The 19,206-nt window shown below is 42.1% G+C and overlaps 1 protein-coding gene across 1 annotated transcript in view; it reads left to right on the top strand.

The window, feature by feature from the left end:
- The window catches only part of LOC308113229 (dedicator of cytokinesis protein 3-like), a gene marked incomplete at its 3' end in the record, with an annotated part of 47,666 nt that overhangs the window by 6,005 nt on the left and 22,455 nt on the right, over positions 1–19,206 (top strand). Inside the window, exons 2-20 of the mRNA XM_080469300.1 lie at positions 1,428–1,511; positions 3,206–3,246; positions 5,082–5,137; positions 7,765–7,861; positions 9,252–9,400; positions 10,499–10,583; positions 11,889–11,930; positions 13,110–13,264; positions 13,393–13,474; positions 13,570–13,630; positions 13,722–13,869; positions 14,834–14,922; positions 16,402–16,527; positions 17,517–17,641; positions 17,727–17,889; positions 18,038–18,144; positions 18,423–18,594; positions 18,674–18,771; positions 19,052–19,135. Of these exons, the coding sequence (XP_080325426.1) occupies positions 1,428–1,511; positions 3,206–3,246; positions 5,082–5,137; positions 7,765–7,861; positions 9,252–9,400; positions 10,499–10,583; positions 11,889–11,930; positions 13,110–13,264; positions 13,393–13,474; positions 13,570–13,630; positions 13,722–13,869; positions 14,834–14,922; positions 16,402–16,527; positions 17,517–17,641; positions 17,727–17,889; positions 18,038–18,144; positions 18,423–18,594; positions 18,674–18,771; positions 19,052–19,135 (1,964 nt within the window). The remainder of the gene's footprint in view (positions 1–1,427; positions 1,512–3,205; positions 3,247–5,081; positions 5,138–7,764; positions 7,862–9,251; positions 9,401–10,498; positions 10,584–11,888; positions 11,931–13,109; positions 13,265–13,392; positions 13,475–13,569; positions 13,631–13,721; positions 13,870–14,833; positions 14,923–16,401; positions 16,528–17,516; positions 17,642–17,726; positions 17,890–18,037; positions 18,145–18,422; positions 18,595–18,673; positions 18,772–19,051; positions 19,136–19,206) is intronic.

The following is a 19,206-nucleotide window of genomic DNA, read 5'->3' as shown; positions in this document are numbered from 1 at the left end:
CGTTTTCTGTCCCGTCCCGTCATTTCTTCCAACATCCTACGTTCAACATGTCGAAGTCGAAAGAGGATTTTTTAATTTATTTTTTTTAATGTGTGCTGATTATGTTTTGAGGATATGCTAATGCGCTGCAGCTTTGAGGCCCAATGGAAGGAGCATGTGGCTGCCTTTTTACACAGCTTGCAAGGTTGTTGTTTTCATGAGCAGGGACTATATAAAAATATGAGTCTGTCCGGTGTGCTGAGCTCGCTCACACATGACCATCTCATTTTGTTCTGATGTGGTATCCGCTCAAGACCTTTCAAATGGTGTAAGTTCAGGTTTTTTTGCAATTCAAATTAAATAGAGGCCATAAGAGGAATAGGACTCTCGGATAGGAAATACTTGGCCCTGGCTAGAAAAGAACTGGAGGCAGAGTGAAAAAGGTGACACGGACGCTCTTTAAGTCCATCCATCTCCCTTTTCTTAAACACATGCCCAGGATGCTTGACGTGAACTCCAGGGCCACGCGGCATCCATGAGCTTGCCATTTTAAAATGCCCACATCCCCGCAGCAGTTACAGTGAAGAAAGCCCTCCAGTTTGTGGATGATCTGTTGCCATAGTTACCCGGGCGCTCGTTCCCTTCAAACAGGCGACGAAGCCGAGCTTCAAGCCCCTCCTTCTCTTCCTCCCCCTCACTGGGTCCCCTGGCTAGTTCATTAGCATAGTGATTCACACCAAACTCTCCTTGAAGGGCCACCATTTGTGGGTTTTTCAAATCATCGGCGGAGAGGCGTCACTATTAGACAAGTTTGTCTTCTCGAGGCTTGTGCACTGGCACTCTGGTGTGTGGCGCATGTTGCTGAGCTGCAGTGCTGCGCAGATAAAAACAGGCTCTGGAGGCGACACGGTTGTGATGGCATTAAATCCCCTAAAGAATAATCATATCATCAGCGTTTGAGTCACAGGATGCGTCTGCTTATGGTCAAAGACTGCATGATGCTGCACGAGCAGGTGGCATGGAAGATTTACCTAATACGGTCTTATGATAAATCAGCATTTAGCCTCATTACTTAGCACTCTGTGTGGGCTCCAGTTTAGAAGATAGTTCAATTAACTTAACATTGCACAAAACCAGGTCGCTTAAGAATTAATTGCCTATTAAAATGACTACCCACTTCAGGGTGGGAGCTTGTTTACAGTTGGCTAAGCAGTGCTGCCTGTGTGACACTGTGCTTCAGATGTTTGCATTAAGCAGCTTATTAAAAAGCTGTGGTGACTGCCCCACCACAACCCCAAAACACACACTACAAACGGAAGGAGATGCACCCGGACTAATCGGAGGTCATGAAGGGGAAAGCAAACACAGATCCTAATCTGCCATGTAATGCCCGCTGCACTTCGGATGTACGTTTAATTACACGATGTCTCTTTTCTCCCTCTGCACAGTGATCTGCAACTTCCGGTCGTCGATATGTCAGGCGCTGGTCCTGGAGATCGGGGAAACGGTTCAGATTCTGGAGAAGAGTGAAGGTGAGAGCGGCGCCATCTTCTACAGGATGTTGACCCCTGCTTCTCTCAAATCGTCACAGTGAAAATCCAACATTGATGAATGGGCAATCAATAGAGTGTAAACTTGTTTTCGTAAAAAACTATTTTCATAACCATAAAGAAAATAAAACACAAGATTGTAGTAGATTCTGCGTCATACTTAAAGCCGATAACGATCACCCATCAAAAACTGTCATTAATTGCCAGTGAAGCAGCTCTTCACAACTTCATGCTGGTCATAAAAACCTCAGTGCATAAATTCTTTTGCCATATTTTTGGTGAAATTATGGTATCTTCCTGACTCTTTTGTCTTTGCTGAGAAATAGTTTAAAACATAAACAATGGGCTGTTAGGATATGAGACTGATGTTATATTGAAACGCAGCCCCTGATAAACCAAATCCAGACCACCAGAGATGATGTTATGTTCATCTGCATGTCACTTATCTTTATGTCATGTATTCACAAAACATATGGCGCTACATACCGTCTACGCTTTTCATTCATTTAGAAGTATTTATTTATTGTATTATTCATTTAAAACACTTTTCTTTATTTCATATAATTTATTGTACCTTTGTGTTTTGAGAGTTATTTGTTGAGATTAATTCCAGCGTACATTTTGACAGGTTTTTTTGCTTTTACTCTTGTATTTACTGTTTTCTTACTGATTTGGTTTGTCTTGTTTGTATCATTGCATCAACCTGCTTGAAAAGTTTTATAACTCTAAAGTTTGAATGATTGATTATTAACTGATTATCATCAAAGTTTCTATATCTGGATAAAGCGTTTTCCCCCCTCGACTCTCGTTACAATGAACAACATTGAGTCAAAACACACAAATTCTGGTGTATCCGTCCAATATTTACTCCTTAGTAGAGTGGAGATGTTTTGAAACAGCATTTAAAAATAGCTAATTTACATTGTACATGTTCCTGATGCAAATACATTTCTTCTTTGGAATTATATTTATAGTTTTGTTTCCCCCCCCTCACAAATACTATGAAACAAATCACAGAGATGGTATTGGTACTCATAAGTAGGTTCGGGAGAAATTTCTTTTAAAGATGCATTCAAATAAAACACAGCGAATCTAGAAATTTTGGTAATTACAACCACTTTGGCGGCTGGTTGGTACTTTGGCTCTAATTACCAGGCTTAGGGAGAAACAAACTGCACTTGGTAATGACTTGAAACGACTTGAAACAACTGCAGTCAAATAAACATCCGCACAAATATTAGTCTCATTTGATAAATTGCATTTCAAGTATTTGTAGAAAGCCGCTGAAGTTATTTTTATCCATCAGTCTGAGGTGGAGCCAGGCTAACTGCTAGTTAATTCCTCCAACTGCCACCACAAATCTGTTCACTGCAACATGGCCAACACATGAATGTTTTATAGCCCAAACTTCACTTTAAACAGCATGAGATGCCTTTCACAGGGCAGGAAAACAGACGTCTGAGTTTGTCTCGGCTGAGCAAAACTAGTAACATCTATCAAATTATATGAATATAATATCTATTGTATGTAACAAGGCTGATTTTGTTACTCGGTCCAATAGCTAATGCTTCTTCTTTAAAAGTTCCCTCAAAGTTTTGAATGATTTAGTGATTTCTTTTTTCTTTTTCTATTTTGTGATGTCGACGTTCTCTCATGTGTATTTTCTTGTTTTTCAGGATGGTACAGAGGCTTTTCCACCAAGAAGCCTTCAATAAAGGTAAAGACCGGTTTATCAAGTGTGTACATTGTTATGTGCAGTATTTTGTTCATAAATTAGTAACGATGCCATAACATAGCCATATTTAAAGCAACATAAAACAAAACGTGCATTACTAGTTTCACAGGTTATGGAAGAAAGAAATTCACATACAATGACATTAGAACCTTGTTGCATTTATAAATACGCTGCAATCACAGTATCACGTTGATAATTTAATGCAGAAGTAACCATAAAGCCGTAAGTGCTGAGTCTTAATTTATTCTTCACTCTGATGAAAGTTTGTGTGTTTTGGAGGGAGATGAATAGATGTGCCTCTTGACAAAGTTATTCGTGAATGTTGTCAAAACAATAAAAACCTGGTTAAATAATTGAGTCGATTTGTCAAAAATAGAGTCTTCTTGACCTGTAAGTACACAGAGGTTTCCATCCAAGCACAGTTTTATTAAAAGTAGCTGCAGAAAATGGTTTCTGTCCTCAGGAAGTTATTTACAAATGTTGATTGGGTGAGAAAATGATTGAGATATGGTGCCGCTCGTTTGTGAAAAATGTTTTTTTCTTTTAGCTGATTGCTACTGGCTCCTTTTCTTTCTTGAGAATCTTCCTTAAAGAAATCAACATTTTATTTTTCCTTCATCCAGCAGATGGTGCAATTATTAACCTGACAAACAACCATTTATGGCGATACATGTTGTATTTAAAAGATTGAAAACCAGGTTTGATGCCTATTTGAAACTGTTTGGAAATGCTCCTCTGCTGTGTGGGACTGCAGCCGCAGCACTTGTTGTGTGGTTTGATCATTCAGAGGGGAAGTTCAGAGGAAAAAAGGCCGGATTGAGGGACCAAATCCAAACCCTCTCAGTTCGCAGTTTGGTGGTGATTATGCAGCATAATTATGAGATGATCTTCAGCACGGCGCTTGCGAGGCGCAAAACTGCTTGACAATAAGACAAGTCACTACTGACTGCAGGAAATGTTAATTATATACATTATAGCTCACATTTACTTACCCCAGCAAAGTACAGTAGCATCAAAGCAGTTTTGAACGTCATTATACAAATCCTGAGAACAAATAGGTAAAATCCGTAGATGCACATTGAATCATCGCATCATAAATACCAGCTGTATGATTACAGGCATAGAAGCAGCAGGTCATCGTTTGCTGTTGAAAACTGAAATGTCAGAAGCTCAAATCTTCATGCAATGCTGCTGAAATGTTTCAAAGAAAGCACAAAAGCTGTCCAGTCCCGGTGAATGTAGGTGTTAGTGGCTACACGCTGTCTTTCTCTACTCTCCTCAGCTATTTACGGTTCTTACTAACACCCCTCCATTTTGTTATGTACTCCGCTGCCCACATTCAGTCGCCCCCATACTCTTCTCGGCGCAGAGAGAATTAGTTGTGCTCGCGATGGCCAATTCTTTCACATCTGGCAGATTAGAATAAGAAAGATAAACTGCAAAGGTGGCAGCTGGCACCACTCGGTCTCTCGTGCCCTTCCCTGCTGAGCCAAGCCTCTGTACGGATCCTGCAGGATGCTCAGCCTCTCGTCTCTGCAGTCCGTGGAAATAATATGGACTAAAAATGTAAGCGCACAGCAGAAAACATCAAAATAGGTGAAAAGGAAGTGTAATCTTGGACTTCCTTCAGCATATAATGTGTCTCTAGCAGAACTGTAAAATCTGCCTTTTCACCACTGGAAGGGGTTTGGACATAGACTGCCAAACGACACAAACGTAACACAGTACTCTACATTTTAGTCATGTGGTGCAGCGGAATTACAAGTCTAATCCTGTCACACCCAGTAACATCTCTGGCTCTCTTTCTTCGTCCACAGGGTATTTTTCCAGTCAGCTATGTCCACTTGAAGAAATCTACAGTGACAAACAGAGGGTGAGTTTGTATGATAAAGTGTTTTAATTGGAACATGTGCAGAATCACAAAAGGGATGCACAGACCTGCTTCTTCTTTGGCTCAGGTTATCAGCCCTGTTTGAGCTCCTGCTTTCCTCCAGTGTGGTCGATGTCTGCAGACATATAGCATGAAAAACAGAATGTAATAGAGAAACAAAGCATTATATTTAGGTGATGAGGTGTTCTTTGACTGCTGAGCTTCTGTACTTTGAAATGTAAACTTTTCCCTGTATTTTTCTCTCTGGTGTGACGCGAAGGTGATGTCCTGTTTGGACGCCGATCCGAATTTAGTCACAAAATGTGTTGATGAGTTTCGATTACTCTGCCTTCTCGATCTAATCGAATCAAACCATGCCAACAGACCAAATTAGCTTGATTAGATAAATTAGCTCATTAATGCATCATTTGATACAGTTATTGTCAAGATTTTAGTTTTTGGAGCTTCCTCAAGTTGCTTTAAAGAATGTGTTTTCTCAAAAAAATGACTTTGAAGCCCAAAACTGCAGCAAAGGCTGCTCATCCTAGAATTATACTGTATGCATGTAATAATACTGACTTCTTATTATTTAGGCCTTCAGTAGATGCACACAGTGGCTCAGTAATATAAAACCTTTTCAGTCTATCGAATGGTGGCTGAGTTTTAATGAAATCATTCTTTAAAATAATAAATGTTTGGTTTTCTTTAAAGAATAATTGGTTTTACAGGACTTTCTTCTCTATAAAATACCATCACAAACAATTGGTGCTATCTGTTTAAACCTACGACAACGGGTATTCAGTTTTATACATTTAGAGTGGCAGTGTTTTGTGGAATTGGAGAATGCAGCTCAAACGGTGACGTCCTTCTGTGTACAGCATCCATCACCATCAGGTCTCTATTGAGACACGCTGCGGGTGATGTCAGTTCTTTACTGGTCAGACTCAGTGGTTCTGATGGAGCTGCCAGAGTTTTCTTTGTCTCATTACCCAGGTGGTGTGATACCGATTCATCAACTGATCAATGTCAGAGGATGTGCATCCCTCGCTCCTTTGCAGTCTAATTTCGCCTCACCACTGATTAGTGACAATCCAATCTTCAAGAGAATTACCACCTGACAGCTGCGAATGTACTTCATGCACATACACGCACACACACACGTGTCTGTGTGTGAGAGTGTGTCTTTGTACACACACTGTGGGAGCCTTCATCCATCTCAGCACAATAGCCAGCCGTGGCTGCACATGCCAGAATAAAGGCAGAGACAAAGGCAGGCTGCAGAGCTCCTCATCAGCCTGTTGTTCTGTGCAGGCTGCTGGGATCTGATCCGGGATCTGATCCGGGTGGCTCAGTTTGCAGTTATATCACCATCCTACAGTTCAGCTACCACAAAGCATGAGGACTCTCGTTTGCACTCAAGCAATTAAAAGTGCAGACTTAGAAATTGACATTATTATGCTGACTCGCTCCAGGAGTTGCACTTTGGGAAATCTGCTTTGCTGTCTCATGGAGTTAATGAGGTGACACACCTACTGCATCTGTGTAGCTCTCCCAAAGCTTTTCCTCGCCACGGACAATCACCCCGACTCACTGTGTGCTGGATAAAGACGCCTATTTCTAAAGCATCATACAGTATCAAAGTGAATTCTTTGCATTACAGGCCAGAACTTTGAGAGCAAAGAAACCACAAGAGATCTGACCTTTTGCTTTTGTGCTTCACTGTGAAAGTAGTCGCTCAGGATGTGTGCTGTGGGCTTTACTGGGGAGCTCTGCAACATTCCCTGCACCTTGAGATAATCGCATTGCTCTTCACATTCATATCGCTCTTATTTCATAGTCTGTTCCTCACAGATCCTTACAGATTCTCGTTGCGCTGTCTCACAGAGGTGTGTGTATTCCAGTGCTACTTTCAAAGGTTCACACATTAGACACTTATTTCATCTGGAAACCATAATCTCAAGAAACGCTTTTTACTGTATGTACAGTATTTTAGATATTTTACATAGATGAAGGGACAACTGTGTATCTCCACATGTTAATCACAAAAAGTGGAAGTGCATTAAATTATGTGTCATAATCATACTTGAATGATGAAACTGAAACCCAGTCGTGCAAAGTGTTGTGTCTCAAATGTCAATGACTGCTTGCTGAAAAGCGGTGGTTTAGCAAATCAAGGCAGCATCTATCTATCTATCTATCTATCTATCTATCTATCTATCTATCTATCTATCTATCTATCTATCTATCTATCTATCTATCTATCTATCTATCTATCTATCTATCTATCTATCTATCTATCTATCTATCTATCTATCTATCTATCTATCTATCTATCTATCTATGAATATGAAGCTTTTATTTTTTAAACCTTCACCTGTTAATTATATTTTCAAGTGCAAGATTTCCACAGCATTCAGGTTATTATGTCCTACAACACATATATTCATCATATAAATCATACCTGCATCAGAAAGAGTTCAGGATATGATACAGATGCATTCATTTTGCATTAATCCTCCTGACACTTGTATGCGCCCTTGAAAAAAAAAAGAAAAAAGAAGCTTTTTTAAAGAGCAGTATTGACACTTTGCGATTGAGCTCACATTCATGCACGTGTTTTTCTGCTGCAGGCTGTGCGAGACGGTGGTGCCCTTGGAGGACCCTATTATCACAGAGACCACCTCCACACTGCAGGAATGGGGCGTCTTGTGGAAGCAGCTCTATGTGGTCAGTGGCAATGTATTACTGCACATCTCTCTCATATAAAAAAAAAAGCGCAAAGCAATAAATATCGGTGTAGATATGACAATAAGAAGATTTCCGAGGGTGGCTGAGAGCCGCTTTGCAAAGAAATTGCATGCATCATTGTTTCATTTGCATCCTCCTCGAGGGGTTTGATGGAGGAGATTATTCCAATATGTTTTGTTTTCCTGGTGCACATGTACACCTGGGTTTGCCAGTTAAAGTCATATGTAATATTGTCTAAACATACAGTGGCAGCTCGTTCAGATATATCCTCATTGCATTTCACTCTGACTGTCATCCCCTATTTTCATATACTATCCATGTCGGAACAGAAATGGTGGTTGGACTCAGATAATGGCCTACAGACCTGTCGTATACAATTTCATGCTGTGTCATTCAGGCGTTGATTGATCTTGGCTTGCCTCTCATAGTTTCTGCATCATCTTAAGATCCTCCACCTTCAGTCAGCCTTTACTTGGCGGGCAAAAGTGATTACTGGAAATCTAAAGCATCCTTAATCCTGCTAAGTGTCGAGGGGGCAGGCAGAAGTGGTTGGTAGGGTTCTGAGTTTGTAGTTGAGTGGCTATGTTGCAGAGCTGGCAGCAAGTTTTTACATAACCTCTCACTGAGGACTGCTCGTGCTCTGAGCAACTAAGCAGCCTGAGGCATTGGTGTGGTGATGTAACTTCCTCTGAAGCTCGACTAATATGAAGCGCTGATTTAACTGTGCTGGTTTTGGTGCTCTCCCCCCATGTGATATGGGCCATGTTGCTACAGTTGCAGCCATAACAATAGGATGCAGCGTTGGCTGGGTGTTAATACAGTTCACCTTATTGGTGCCAATTAGAATTCATGGCATTACTTCAGGGAGCAATGGCCTAAGCATAACTGTGTATCTGTTATAATGTATGTAATTAGCCCTGCAGAATAGAAGTCCAAAAGGACTCATCAACCCTGACAAATATCTTTGTTTTCTGCAGCCACCAGCCTTTCAGAACAAGCAGTGTTTACTCTCATTAAATTTACATGGGTATTGTGGTGGCACTTAATCTTTGCATTTATGTAAACAAACCTGGTGGTAATGTGTTCATGTCATATCATTAGGGAGAACAGAGAAGGTCTGAATTAAAAGTGTTGTCTACGAGAAGTGGTGATCAAATTCATTACTGTGTTGAGGTCACACTTTTTCTTTCTTTGGTTCGTTTGTGTCATTAACAAACGCTTAAGTGTGCAATAGATATAGTACAGACTCAGTTCAGGGTTTTATCTTTATAACTCAACTAACCTGAAAGGAAAATACATGACTGAACGTGAGAGATAAAACAGACAATGCATCAGAGAGAACTGTGTCTTTCTTCCATTGCTTCAATAGAAACACAAGGTGGATCTGTTCCATAAGCTGCGTCATGTGATGAACGAGCTCATCGATTTGCGCCGGCAGCTGATCCAGGGTCACCTCGCTCAGGACCAGACCCGGGAGATCAAGCGACACATCACCGTGCGCCTCGACTGGGGAAACGAGTGAGTTACTCAGGCATTGCGGGGAAGGGGGGGTGGGGGGGGGGGGGCATGCTCTACGGCCATCAGTTGTTTCTATCTGTTGGCCACCAAATAATATCTCTTTGGCACTTGCAGAGAGCTACGACACCCTGGATGAGTGGGTGTGTAACAGCATCGCTATGATGTAATTTTATGGTCATTTAGCAGATGAGTGAATCTGAAGCAGCTTAAAGTCAATGCAAATCCCCCTGGAGGAATTGTAAAGCCATATTCTTGCTGTTGCCAGTTTCAAACTCCATCCAACGGAGCTGTGACAGGCATCCATAACAGTGATAAAGATGTGCAGGCTCCAGTTCAGCTGAGGAAGAGCTTCATGAGCGGAAACCATCTGTCAGTTTAATGTAAAATCCAGTGCACAATTGCAAATAAAAGTACACACATATTCATTTTGAACTGCATCATTCAGTTGGTCAACATTAGTGTGCATCGAGCTTGAGTGACATAAAACGTAAAGAGAGTCTGAAGAGGAGCTTTAGATCGAGCTCGCTCTGGGTGTCGCTCTGTGACCTGAGAGATAGAGAGATCTGATTACATGGTCAGACTATCACAGCAGCTCAGATAGAGCCTCGTGAGTTACAGTATGATATACAGCAGCATAAGCTAACTGTACAATGTCTTCACCTCAGTAAGGTGCTTCAGCTCTTTATTCCTGGACACTGTTTGGATGTAAGACCAGTTTGACCCACACTCCTTAAGTTTCCACACTGATGGCCTTACACTAATTTAAAATGATCTGCTGGTTGATATGGATGGAGGCGTGAAAAATCAAATATCCTGTTAAAATAATCATTTCTGAATCAATGATACATGTAAGTGTAGTGAAAACTGACAGTTCCGATTGATAGATGTCAAACTGGTAACGTTCTGGTCCTCTTAGGCTTGGAGGGGAGAGGAGGGATATAAAACACCCTGGTTGTTTCAATAAACTTTAACCATTTTATCTCACATTTAAAAACTCAAACATCTTTTGTCTCAAAGGCAACATGTTGTACTCTCTCCTTAAAAGTAGTCTCATGGCATTTTTTCCCCCCCTTCTCTACCCCTAATCTCTCACACCAGGCATCTCGGAATAGACCTTGTTCCAAGAAAGGAGTTTGAAATGGTGGACCCGGATCAAATCAGCGTATCAGAGCTATACAAACTGGTATGTTCATTGGAATTGATGTTTAACCCATTCACACTGTACATATTCATGCATTATAAATTAAAAACATAAATGTGTGCTCTTTGGAGGATAAATGCAGCCAAACATGTCCCTGCAGCATGAATAAACTGTATCTGTGGCCATGACTCACTGACTTGCACGCTGTGAGCTTTTTTAACCTCCTGTGTGCCTCTTTGTCATTGCAAATATAGGAATGTGTTGTTGGATGTGTAGGGAAGTGTGAGTGTACCGATTATCAAATCATCCATAAGAAGGTGACTCACAAGAGAGCGCACGAATCAGCTGTTTGAGCTGCCTCATGTGACCTGTTCTTTATGCTTGTCTTACCGCCGTATTGACTGTGTCGCATTTCTTGCATGCACGTGCTTCTCACAAGTGTGATTGCGAGCTAGCAAGGCAGACGTAATTCAAAGTGACAGGCCCAGGTGAGGCCACAGAGAAGCACATATATATATAAATTTTTCATTGTAATTTTTTCTGAAATAAATTACATATTTTAGCCTTGCTTGCTTTTAACCACCAACCAGACGAGAGACACATTCCCATAAATAAATGATGTCTCAAATGTATTTTAGTTGTAGTGATGTGGGACTCCCAATCCTATACACATGCAGAGAGAGAGAAGAGGCTTGCTGAAGCAGATCCAATTTTAGAAATGTGCGATTACAGCACAGATGTTATGAAATCTAATGTAATGCTGCTGGAGACTGTGATCTGGGAGGGAGATCCTTTCTGGTCAGTAGTTGAAGCTCCATATGCTGATGAAAACACTCTCCAACTGCCCTGCAGCCTCCCATTATCCCACTGCCATGTTTCTCAGCTTTGCACGCAGAATGTTTGTGCACTAAATGCTCTGTCCAGAAACAACAGTGTGGCTCCTTCTTGCCAAAAAGCCTCCTGACTCTCTCGATGAAAGTGAGCTTGTGCTTGGCAGGGCGCGAGGCCTTGGCTCCTCTTCAGGTACGGGAGTAGAAGAGTTCTTTTAGGCTGCCGAGCTGAGAGGGGTGCGTGTGGGCGCTTGCTGGCTTTGTCCTCCTCCCTCCCACATGCTCACGTTTTGCCTCATGTGGGCTTCTTTTAGCGCTGTGGGAACAGTAGTACAGCCACTCAGCAGCATACGTAGGTGAACTTTTGTCAGATTTGAAGCATCAGTTGAGGCATCGCTCTGATAGCCTCGGTGTCTGAAGTTTCTCTAAGGTAAATAAGTTCAACGTCGTGTGGGAAGACCAAAGAACGGACCGACTGATCTGACATCTCTCTTTTGAACTCTCTTTTTTTTTTTAGCATGTATCCAGCAGACACTGTGGTCAGCAAAGCACAAACCAGGTACAGTCATTTCAAAGCTGTTTGTTCATGAAGCCATCACATCTTTCATACTCACCATCTCTATTAAACTCCCACTTTTCATTTCTTTTCCAAACACTCCGTGCAGAGTGAGTGTCCTGCTGCTCTGGCACCAGCACCAGCACCGTTAGACTCTTCACAAGCGGTGGCCCATAATCCATGTGATCTGTGTGCCACTGTCGTGCATCATGATAACCTCACACCAACACTGCCAGGGTGTGAGGATTAATTCCCACTGGGATCACATATGTCCCAATGCATGCACAAATGGCACTGTAGGCCACTGTGAAGCATTTCACTGCTGAATTTCATTTGTTTAGGGACGTGTTGCTATTTTAGATGGAATATATTTTGTTGTCTGGTGCAGTTTTTCATTTAGGCCCAATTGGATCTAATATAGAAAAAAAAGTATGTAAACAATGTGAATGGTTATTTCCTTTGTGTATGAAACATGGTGTGTAATGACACAAGTCCCAAACTGTACATGTGAAGCTGTAACCAGCAACTAATTAGCTTAGCTTAGTAGACTCAAGTGAAAATAGTGAGACTAAAGTGAAGCAGTCGCCAAATCTGCCTTAAATAAATGCTTTTTTTTTTTTTTTTTACAATATAAGTGTACCATATTTTCTTTGCAAACCCTAGCTTGTGTACACAGTTATAAAGGTGCAGGTACTTTAATACTTTGATGATTCAACAAATTTCCCAGATCACTAAAAATTTTTTAATTTGTCCAAATTTTGTTTTACACTACAATTTTATAAGCTTGAAAAGTGTAATACTTTTACTTATAAGCAAAGATATAAATATTATAAATTGGCTTTGTTACAGATAAATTACATTCCGTTCAGAAATATGTTTCAGTAAAATAAATGTCCGTCTTGAATTTTGTTTGTTGCCTTTTTTCCAGTGACATTTTTTAAAAGAAAGAAGGTATACTCCAGCAGATATGGACAACAGCACATGTGTCTGCTGAGACATGTGTGGATTACATGTGCTTTCCACTGGATGGAACATACTCAATGTCAATGAATTATTCACTTGTTACAGTCGCTCCACTCATCTGCTAAACAGATTTAGCTCCTATATGCAGGATGTGGCAGGTGTTTGGTCCTGCTCGCAGTGCGGACTCTTGTTAGCGGTCAGTTTCCTCTCCGTTCCCAGGGTGATAGCATGAGACAGCGCCATGGTGACGGCTGCCGAGTCCCCGTGTCGCACCACCTCTTCATCAATCTGAAGAGTTTTACTTACAACAGCATCAGCGAGGATGCAGACGTCTTCTTTTCTCTGTACGACACTCGTGAGGCCAAACAGATCAGGTACACAGAGGAGGGCAAACACACGCAAGCGCGCACACACACACACACACACACACACACACACACACACACACACACACACACACACACACACACACACTGAAACTGTGAACTGGCTTCTGTTCCAGTGAGAAGTTCATGGTGAAACTGAACAAAAACGGAGGACCAAAGAATCCAGAAAAAGTTGATCGCCTGTGTGCTCTCTTCACGGTCTGATGCTTATTCTTCTCGACGTAAATCCAAGTAGATCAGCATTTTAACACCATGCTGACCAACACTTGTTTTTCCATCCCATTTCTCTGCAGGACCTAAGCAGTAAAGATTTAAAGAGAGACCTTTACATTGTTGCACATGTCGTAAGAACTGGTAAATAAAGCAATGCAGGAAGATCTTCATTATTATTAATATTATTATGATTTTTGTTTCTAAGCACACCCTTTTCTCTTATTGCTTGCAGGTCGTATGCTGCTGAACGACTCGAAGAAAGGCCCGCCTCACGTGCAGTACAGACGGCCTTATGGCTGTGCTGTGCTTGCTATGAGTGATGTTTTCCACACCATCACAGACCTCAAAGAGGAGAAGGATTTTGTACTGAAAGTTTATACGTGAGTACTTCTTGTTTTTTTTAATAAATACCTTACATTTCATAGTTGCAACCCTCCTTGAAAGTGAAAGTGTCTCTGCAGGGATGAGGAATGTGTGGATGTTCTTAAAATGTTGTGCATGACAACTTAGTGCTTGTCTGTTGACGCTCGGTGTGTTTTGACCAGAATGATAATGAAGTGTCCTCTGGAAAATCAATAGCTCCTCACCCTGGGCCTGAGATAGGGCACTTGGCGTGTTGTGAATCTGGCCGCCTCTGTTGAGCTTGTATGTAGGCCAACGCTGTGAAGACAGGAGATGCAGAAAAGGAGAGGGGAAGACACTGGGCACGATGACACATAGCTAATTGAGCAAAGTTAGAGGACAAAGCAAAATAACACAGAGCTCAGCATATTTTCGTGTCAGTCAACAGCTATATTGTCTTCTTGTATCTGCACTGTCCTTCTCAGCATCCTCTCTGGGTCAGAGGTCACTCATACACGTTCCCATCTGGTCACATGATATTCTTCCCATGAAGCACTTTAAGGATGACCACGCAGCTCAGTGTGAAGTAAAGATTTCCAGGATAGAAAGCCGTGGTTTTTATTGGATTGCTCTGCTGACGTGAAGAGTCCTTCCCTTTAAAAAGCAAGCAGTGATTCAGTGCTGAGCTGCCTCCAAACTGTCGGCTCCTATAACGCTCCAGTCTGTGCATTTCCCCATGCCTTTCCCAGGGGCCTTCGGGCCCACAGTAATGAAAAAGGCTGGTAGAGAGCTGGCTGTCAGGTTTGCTTAGTGTGCTGTGCATTTGGGCTAATGTGCTGCTTGATAGCACCTCCCCCTGCTGCTACCTTTTCTCCAGGAGGAAATCGGCTCCGGGACTCATGCTGTTCTTGTAGTCCCCATGCACCGCTTCCTGAACCCTCCATCTGGACCCTCTAATGGGCACGTTGTTGACAGCCTTACTCCAACTGTCTTTCTCCACAGATGCAACAATGAGAACGAGTGGTACCAGGTACACGAGAACATCATCCGCAAGTCCAATACCAAGTACTCAGCCCCCAGCACCAACTATGGTAATTCTGATCCCTCCACAGACCTGTTACACCTTCAGGTTTTTAAGAGGCTGCTGAAAATATCTAATCTCTTGGCAGTGAGCATGCGCAAGATGAATGCAGCCTGCCGTGCTGGTTCACGATTTCTTTCTTGCATTTTGCTTTATTTTAACTTTTTCTTTTTCACCTTGAATCTTTAGTATTTCCCTCTGGTGTTAATGAAGAATTTCTATTCTATTCTATTCTATTCCATTCTATTCTATTCTATTCTAAAGCACTTTCAAATAAAATGTAGCCCAAAGTGCTTCACACATTAAAGAAAAAAAACAAAACAAGGACTGCATTTTAAATTAAAGCAACACAGTGCGTGAAAGTGCTTTCCCAAATCTGCAGATAGGAAACCACAGAGCCAGTGTAAACCACAACAAAGCCAATCATAAAATAAACAAGAAAGTGAAATACTAAAACAAATACATATATAAATAAATGTACTGAAATGGGAGGAAAGCAATGTAAGACACGTAAAGAAAATTTGTAAAAAAAAGAGTTAATAAAAAATATTCATCTTAATGAATGAACAACTTTTCTGAAGGGAATATTGAATCCAAAATAAAAACAAAAACTGAAATATGCTCAATGAAGAGGCAATAATACAAACCAGCCAAATTCCCACTTAAAGGAGGATGATAACATTATTTATTGACGTGTATTTAAGTTTATGCTCGTAAAGTGAGTCACAGGCTGATTATCAGCTCCTCAGTAGAAGATCTCATATGCTGAAGTTATATTCTCATGAGTTGTAGAGTTTTGGCTTTTCATCAAATCATTAACTTTCATTAAAAATTTACTGAGGAAAAAAGAAAATCTGCTGTCATGCTGAGCATGTTGACAGTTTTTATTGGAACTATTTTTAATAAAAAAAAACAACATTACTAAATAAATAAAAAATCCAATGGCTCAATGATGTTCACCGTAATGATGAAATTGAGAAAATGAAACTAGAACACGGTCCAGTCCTCATCATCGCTGTGACCTTGTAAGATCAACCAGCTCAGCGGTGTAAACGGATCTCGTGGAGCTGCGTGAACGTTGAAAACAGAGCCAGTGTGAGGGCGTGCTTTGACAGTTCACTATTACTTGTCATTTCATGAACATCTCACGGTTTAAATGATGACTCACGCCTCAATCATGCCTTCAGAATTATGTCACAAGATTGGTGCAGAACGTCTCTTTGTGTAATCCCACCTCGCCTTTTTTCTCCTCCCTCCCTCTCCTCTGGCTCTGATCACGTCTCTCCATCCTCTCTCCTGTCTGTCTTCGCCTCCCCCACATTCTGACTAATGTCCTTTAAATACCCCTCCGTCCCTCCCTTCTCCCTTCGTTTTTTTTTTGTCCATGTGCTTTCTTTCTTTCCTTCCATTCCATTCCACTCGTCTCCCTCACCTCTTCACGTGCCCCCCCCCCCCCTCCACCTCCACCTCCGCCCTACACCTCCTCCAGGCCTCATCATTTCCCTGCAGCTGCTGCGAGGTGAGCTGGAGCAAATCAGACGGGAGAACCAGGCTGTGTTCAACAGGGCCTTGGCGCTCACACGCAAACTGGGTTTCCCAGATGTCATCCTGCCAGGTGAGGAGGTGCAGAGAGGAGGTGGAGACTGGAGGAATGTGGCAAAGGTCGCACAGGGAATGAAAGAGGGAGACACCAAAAAAAAAAAGGAGATTAAAAGAAAAGAATGGAGCAGATTGAATAAGATTCCAATCTAAGTTGATTTAAAGGCATTATCGGCTGTATTAACATGTACGTGTGCGTTTAGCCTGTTCGATCTCTTATTGGAAGGCTCCAGTACGTCTTCCACACCTGGCACTTTGTGAACTCTCAGTTTATTTACTCCCCTTTCCAGAGAGATCAGCATGTAGGTCAGGTGCTGAGGCCTTCAAAGATAACTCAAAGACAGAGAGGGGGAGAGGTGTGTTTATTTCGGAATATTTCATCAGCTGACATTGCAGTGTTTTGTGTCTACTGAGAATCTATAATCCGCTCCACTCCTCTCCAGTTAGCCTGAAATACCTCCCAATATCAGTCCTTGTGAGTCATCTGTCCCCAGGGAAATGACTTGGATATAAATAACTATAATCTGATTTTATAAATAACCGCAATATCTGCCACCGATATTTATTTCATTAATCACTGACCTCATGAAAGGTGCTGAGGCAGACATGAGTGGCAGTGTGTTACAGCTCAGCGGGGTCATTCGAATGGAGCGGTGACATCTTAGTCCCGCACGCCGAGGCCTAATCTATGTGGACCACTCGTGGTTCATCTGTGGAGCCGAAGCTGACAAGGACATTATGAACTCATGAACATCATCTGGGACTTGTTTGTTGTTGTGGTCAGGGATTTTCTGAGATGTCACTCTCTTCCTAATTTATCTTGACGTTCTTCTAACACCATATGTCTTGTTTTTATTGTTTGTTTTTTGTAATTTTCAAACGGGACGCCGATTTCTTGCCACAGCCTCAAAAGGCTTGACGTGACTTTTCTTTGTAGGAAGTAGTGCTCTCCTGGATAAATGAGTAAAATAGTGAAAATCCTCCTTCATAATTGTCCTACTGTAGGCGACACACGCAACGATCTGTATCTGACCCTGGAGCGGGGGGAGTTTGAGAGGGGCGGCAAGAGCGTCCAGAAGAACATCGAAGTCACTCTGTATGTGCTCTACGCCGACGGGGACACGCTCAAAGTATGACACACACGCGCACGACTTATTTTGTGCCGTCTCATCAGAGTGTGAACGATGACGAGCGTAACCTTCCTCCCTTTTGCAGGACTGCATCAGTTTGGGCAGTGGGGAGCCGAACACCTCCGAGTATCGCTCCTTTGTCCTGTATCACAACAACAGCCCTCGCTGGAGCGAGATGGTCAAGCTGCCCATTCCCATAGACCGTTTCAGGGGATCCCACCTCCGCTTCGAGTTCAGACACTGCTCCAGTGAGTCAGCGATGCGACCCAGTGGCGGTCAGACCCTCCGTGCACAGTTTTTTATGAGGACAGACTGGATCTCGCTGGGAGCTACGCTGATGTTTGTGCTGTGATTATAAGTGTATGATGCATCGTGTTGTGACGTGCTTCCTTTCAGCTAAAGACAAAGGGGAGAAAAAACTCTTTGGATTTGCCTTCACTCCTTTGATGAGGGAAGATGGCACCACGCTGTCAGACGAGAGTCACGAACTGTATGTGTACAAGGTACGAACTCATCCAACAGTGGAGGTTTGGTGCTCGTTTCTATGTGTCACTTCAACTGAAAACTTCAGAGAAAAACTTTATATGTTAAGTAAATGGCTCTTATGTGCTGCACAGTGCTGTAGTGGTGTACACTTTTGCCGCACAGCAGAGTTTGTGTCTGATTAGGGGGTCTTTTTGTGTGGCGTTTGCATGTTCTCCCTATACGGGTGTTGAGATTTTTTTTCAGGTACTTTGGTTTTCCAACAATCTTACTTGATCTTCCCATGTTCGTCCTGCAGTGTGATGAAAATGCCACCTTCAGTAACCAGGGCTTGTACCTGAGCTTGCCCTGCTGTAAGGAGGACTTCAATAGCTGCCCCAACCTGCCGGCTAACCTGCCCTTCCAGAGAAGCCCCAAAGAAACCTTCTGGGTCTCCACGATACTCTGCTCCACCAAGCTCACACAAAATGGTAATCCAGCACGCGCTCCTCTTTGATCTCGTCCTGTTTGATTTGATTCCACTCAGCTCGGTTTTTATTCTGTTTTCAGTGGACCTTTTGGCTCTTCTGAACTGGAAGGCCCATCCGGACAGGGTGTTGGACATCCTCGGACGACTACGTCAGATCAGTGGAGAGGAGATTGTCAAGGTCACTGATTTCATATTCATTAAATCATGAGAAGGATGTGAAAACTGTCTATTTTTTTGTTTGCCTTAACCAAAAAAGTAAGAAAGCACCAAAAACAAATCCTTAAGCTCTACCTTTACAGCATTTTGAATGAGATTAGAATCAGATCATCATAGAACATACTTTCCTATTGAGTTGAAGGGGCTATCCATTTTTTCTGTCCTTCTTATATCTATTTTAGTAAGCAGGAGAGTCTTTAATGTGATGGTCTTTTTGAAATGTTCTCTTTTTTTCTACACAGTTCTTGCGAGATGTCCTGGATACACTCTTCTGTCTTTTAGATGACAACACTGATAAATACGGGCCACTGGTTTTCCAATCACTGGTAGGAATTTATTTTTAAAAATGTTAGTAGGCAGAGGACGTAAAGGAGCTTTTAAAAGGAGCCGTGTGCTT

The sequence above is a fragment of the Lipophrys pholis genome (assembly GCF_963383615.2).
Source record: "Lipophrys pholis genome assembly, chromosome: 8".
Lineage (NCBI taxonomy): Eukaryota > Metazoa > Chordata > Actinopteri > Blenniiformes > Blenniidae > Lipophrys > Lipophrys pholis.
Note: the sequence above shows the minus strand (reverse complement) of the source record. Positions and strands in the feature narration are given on the sequence as shown.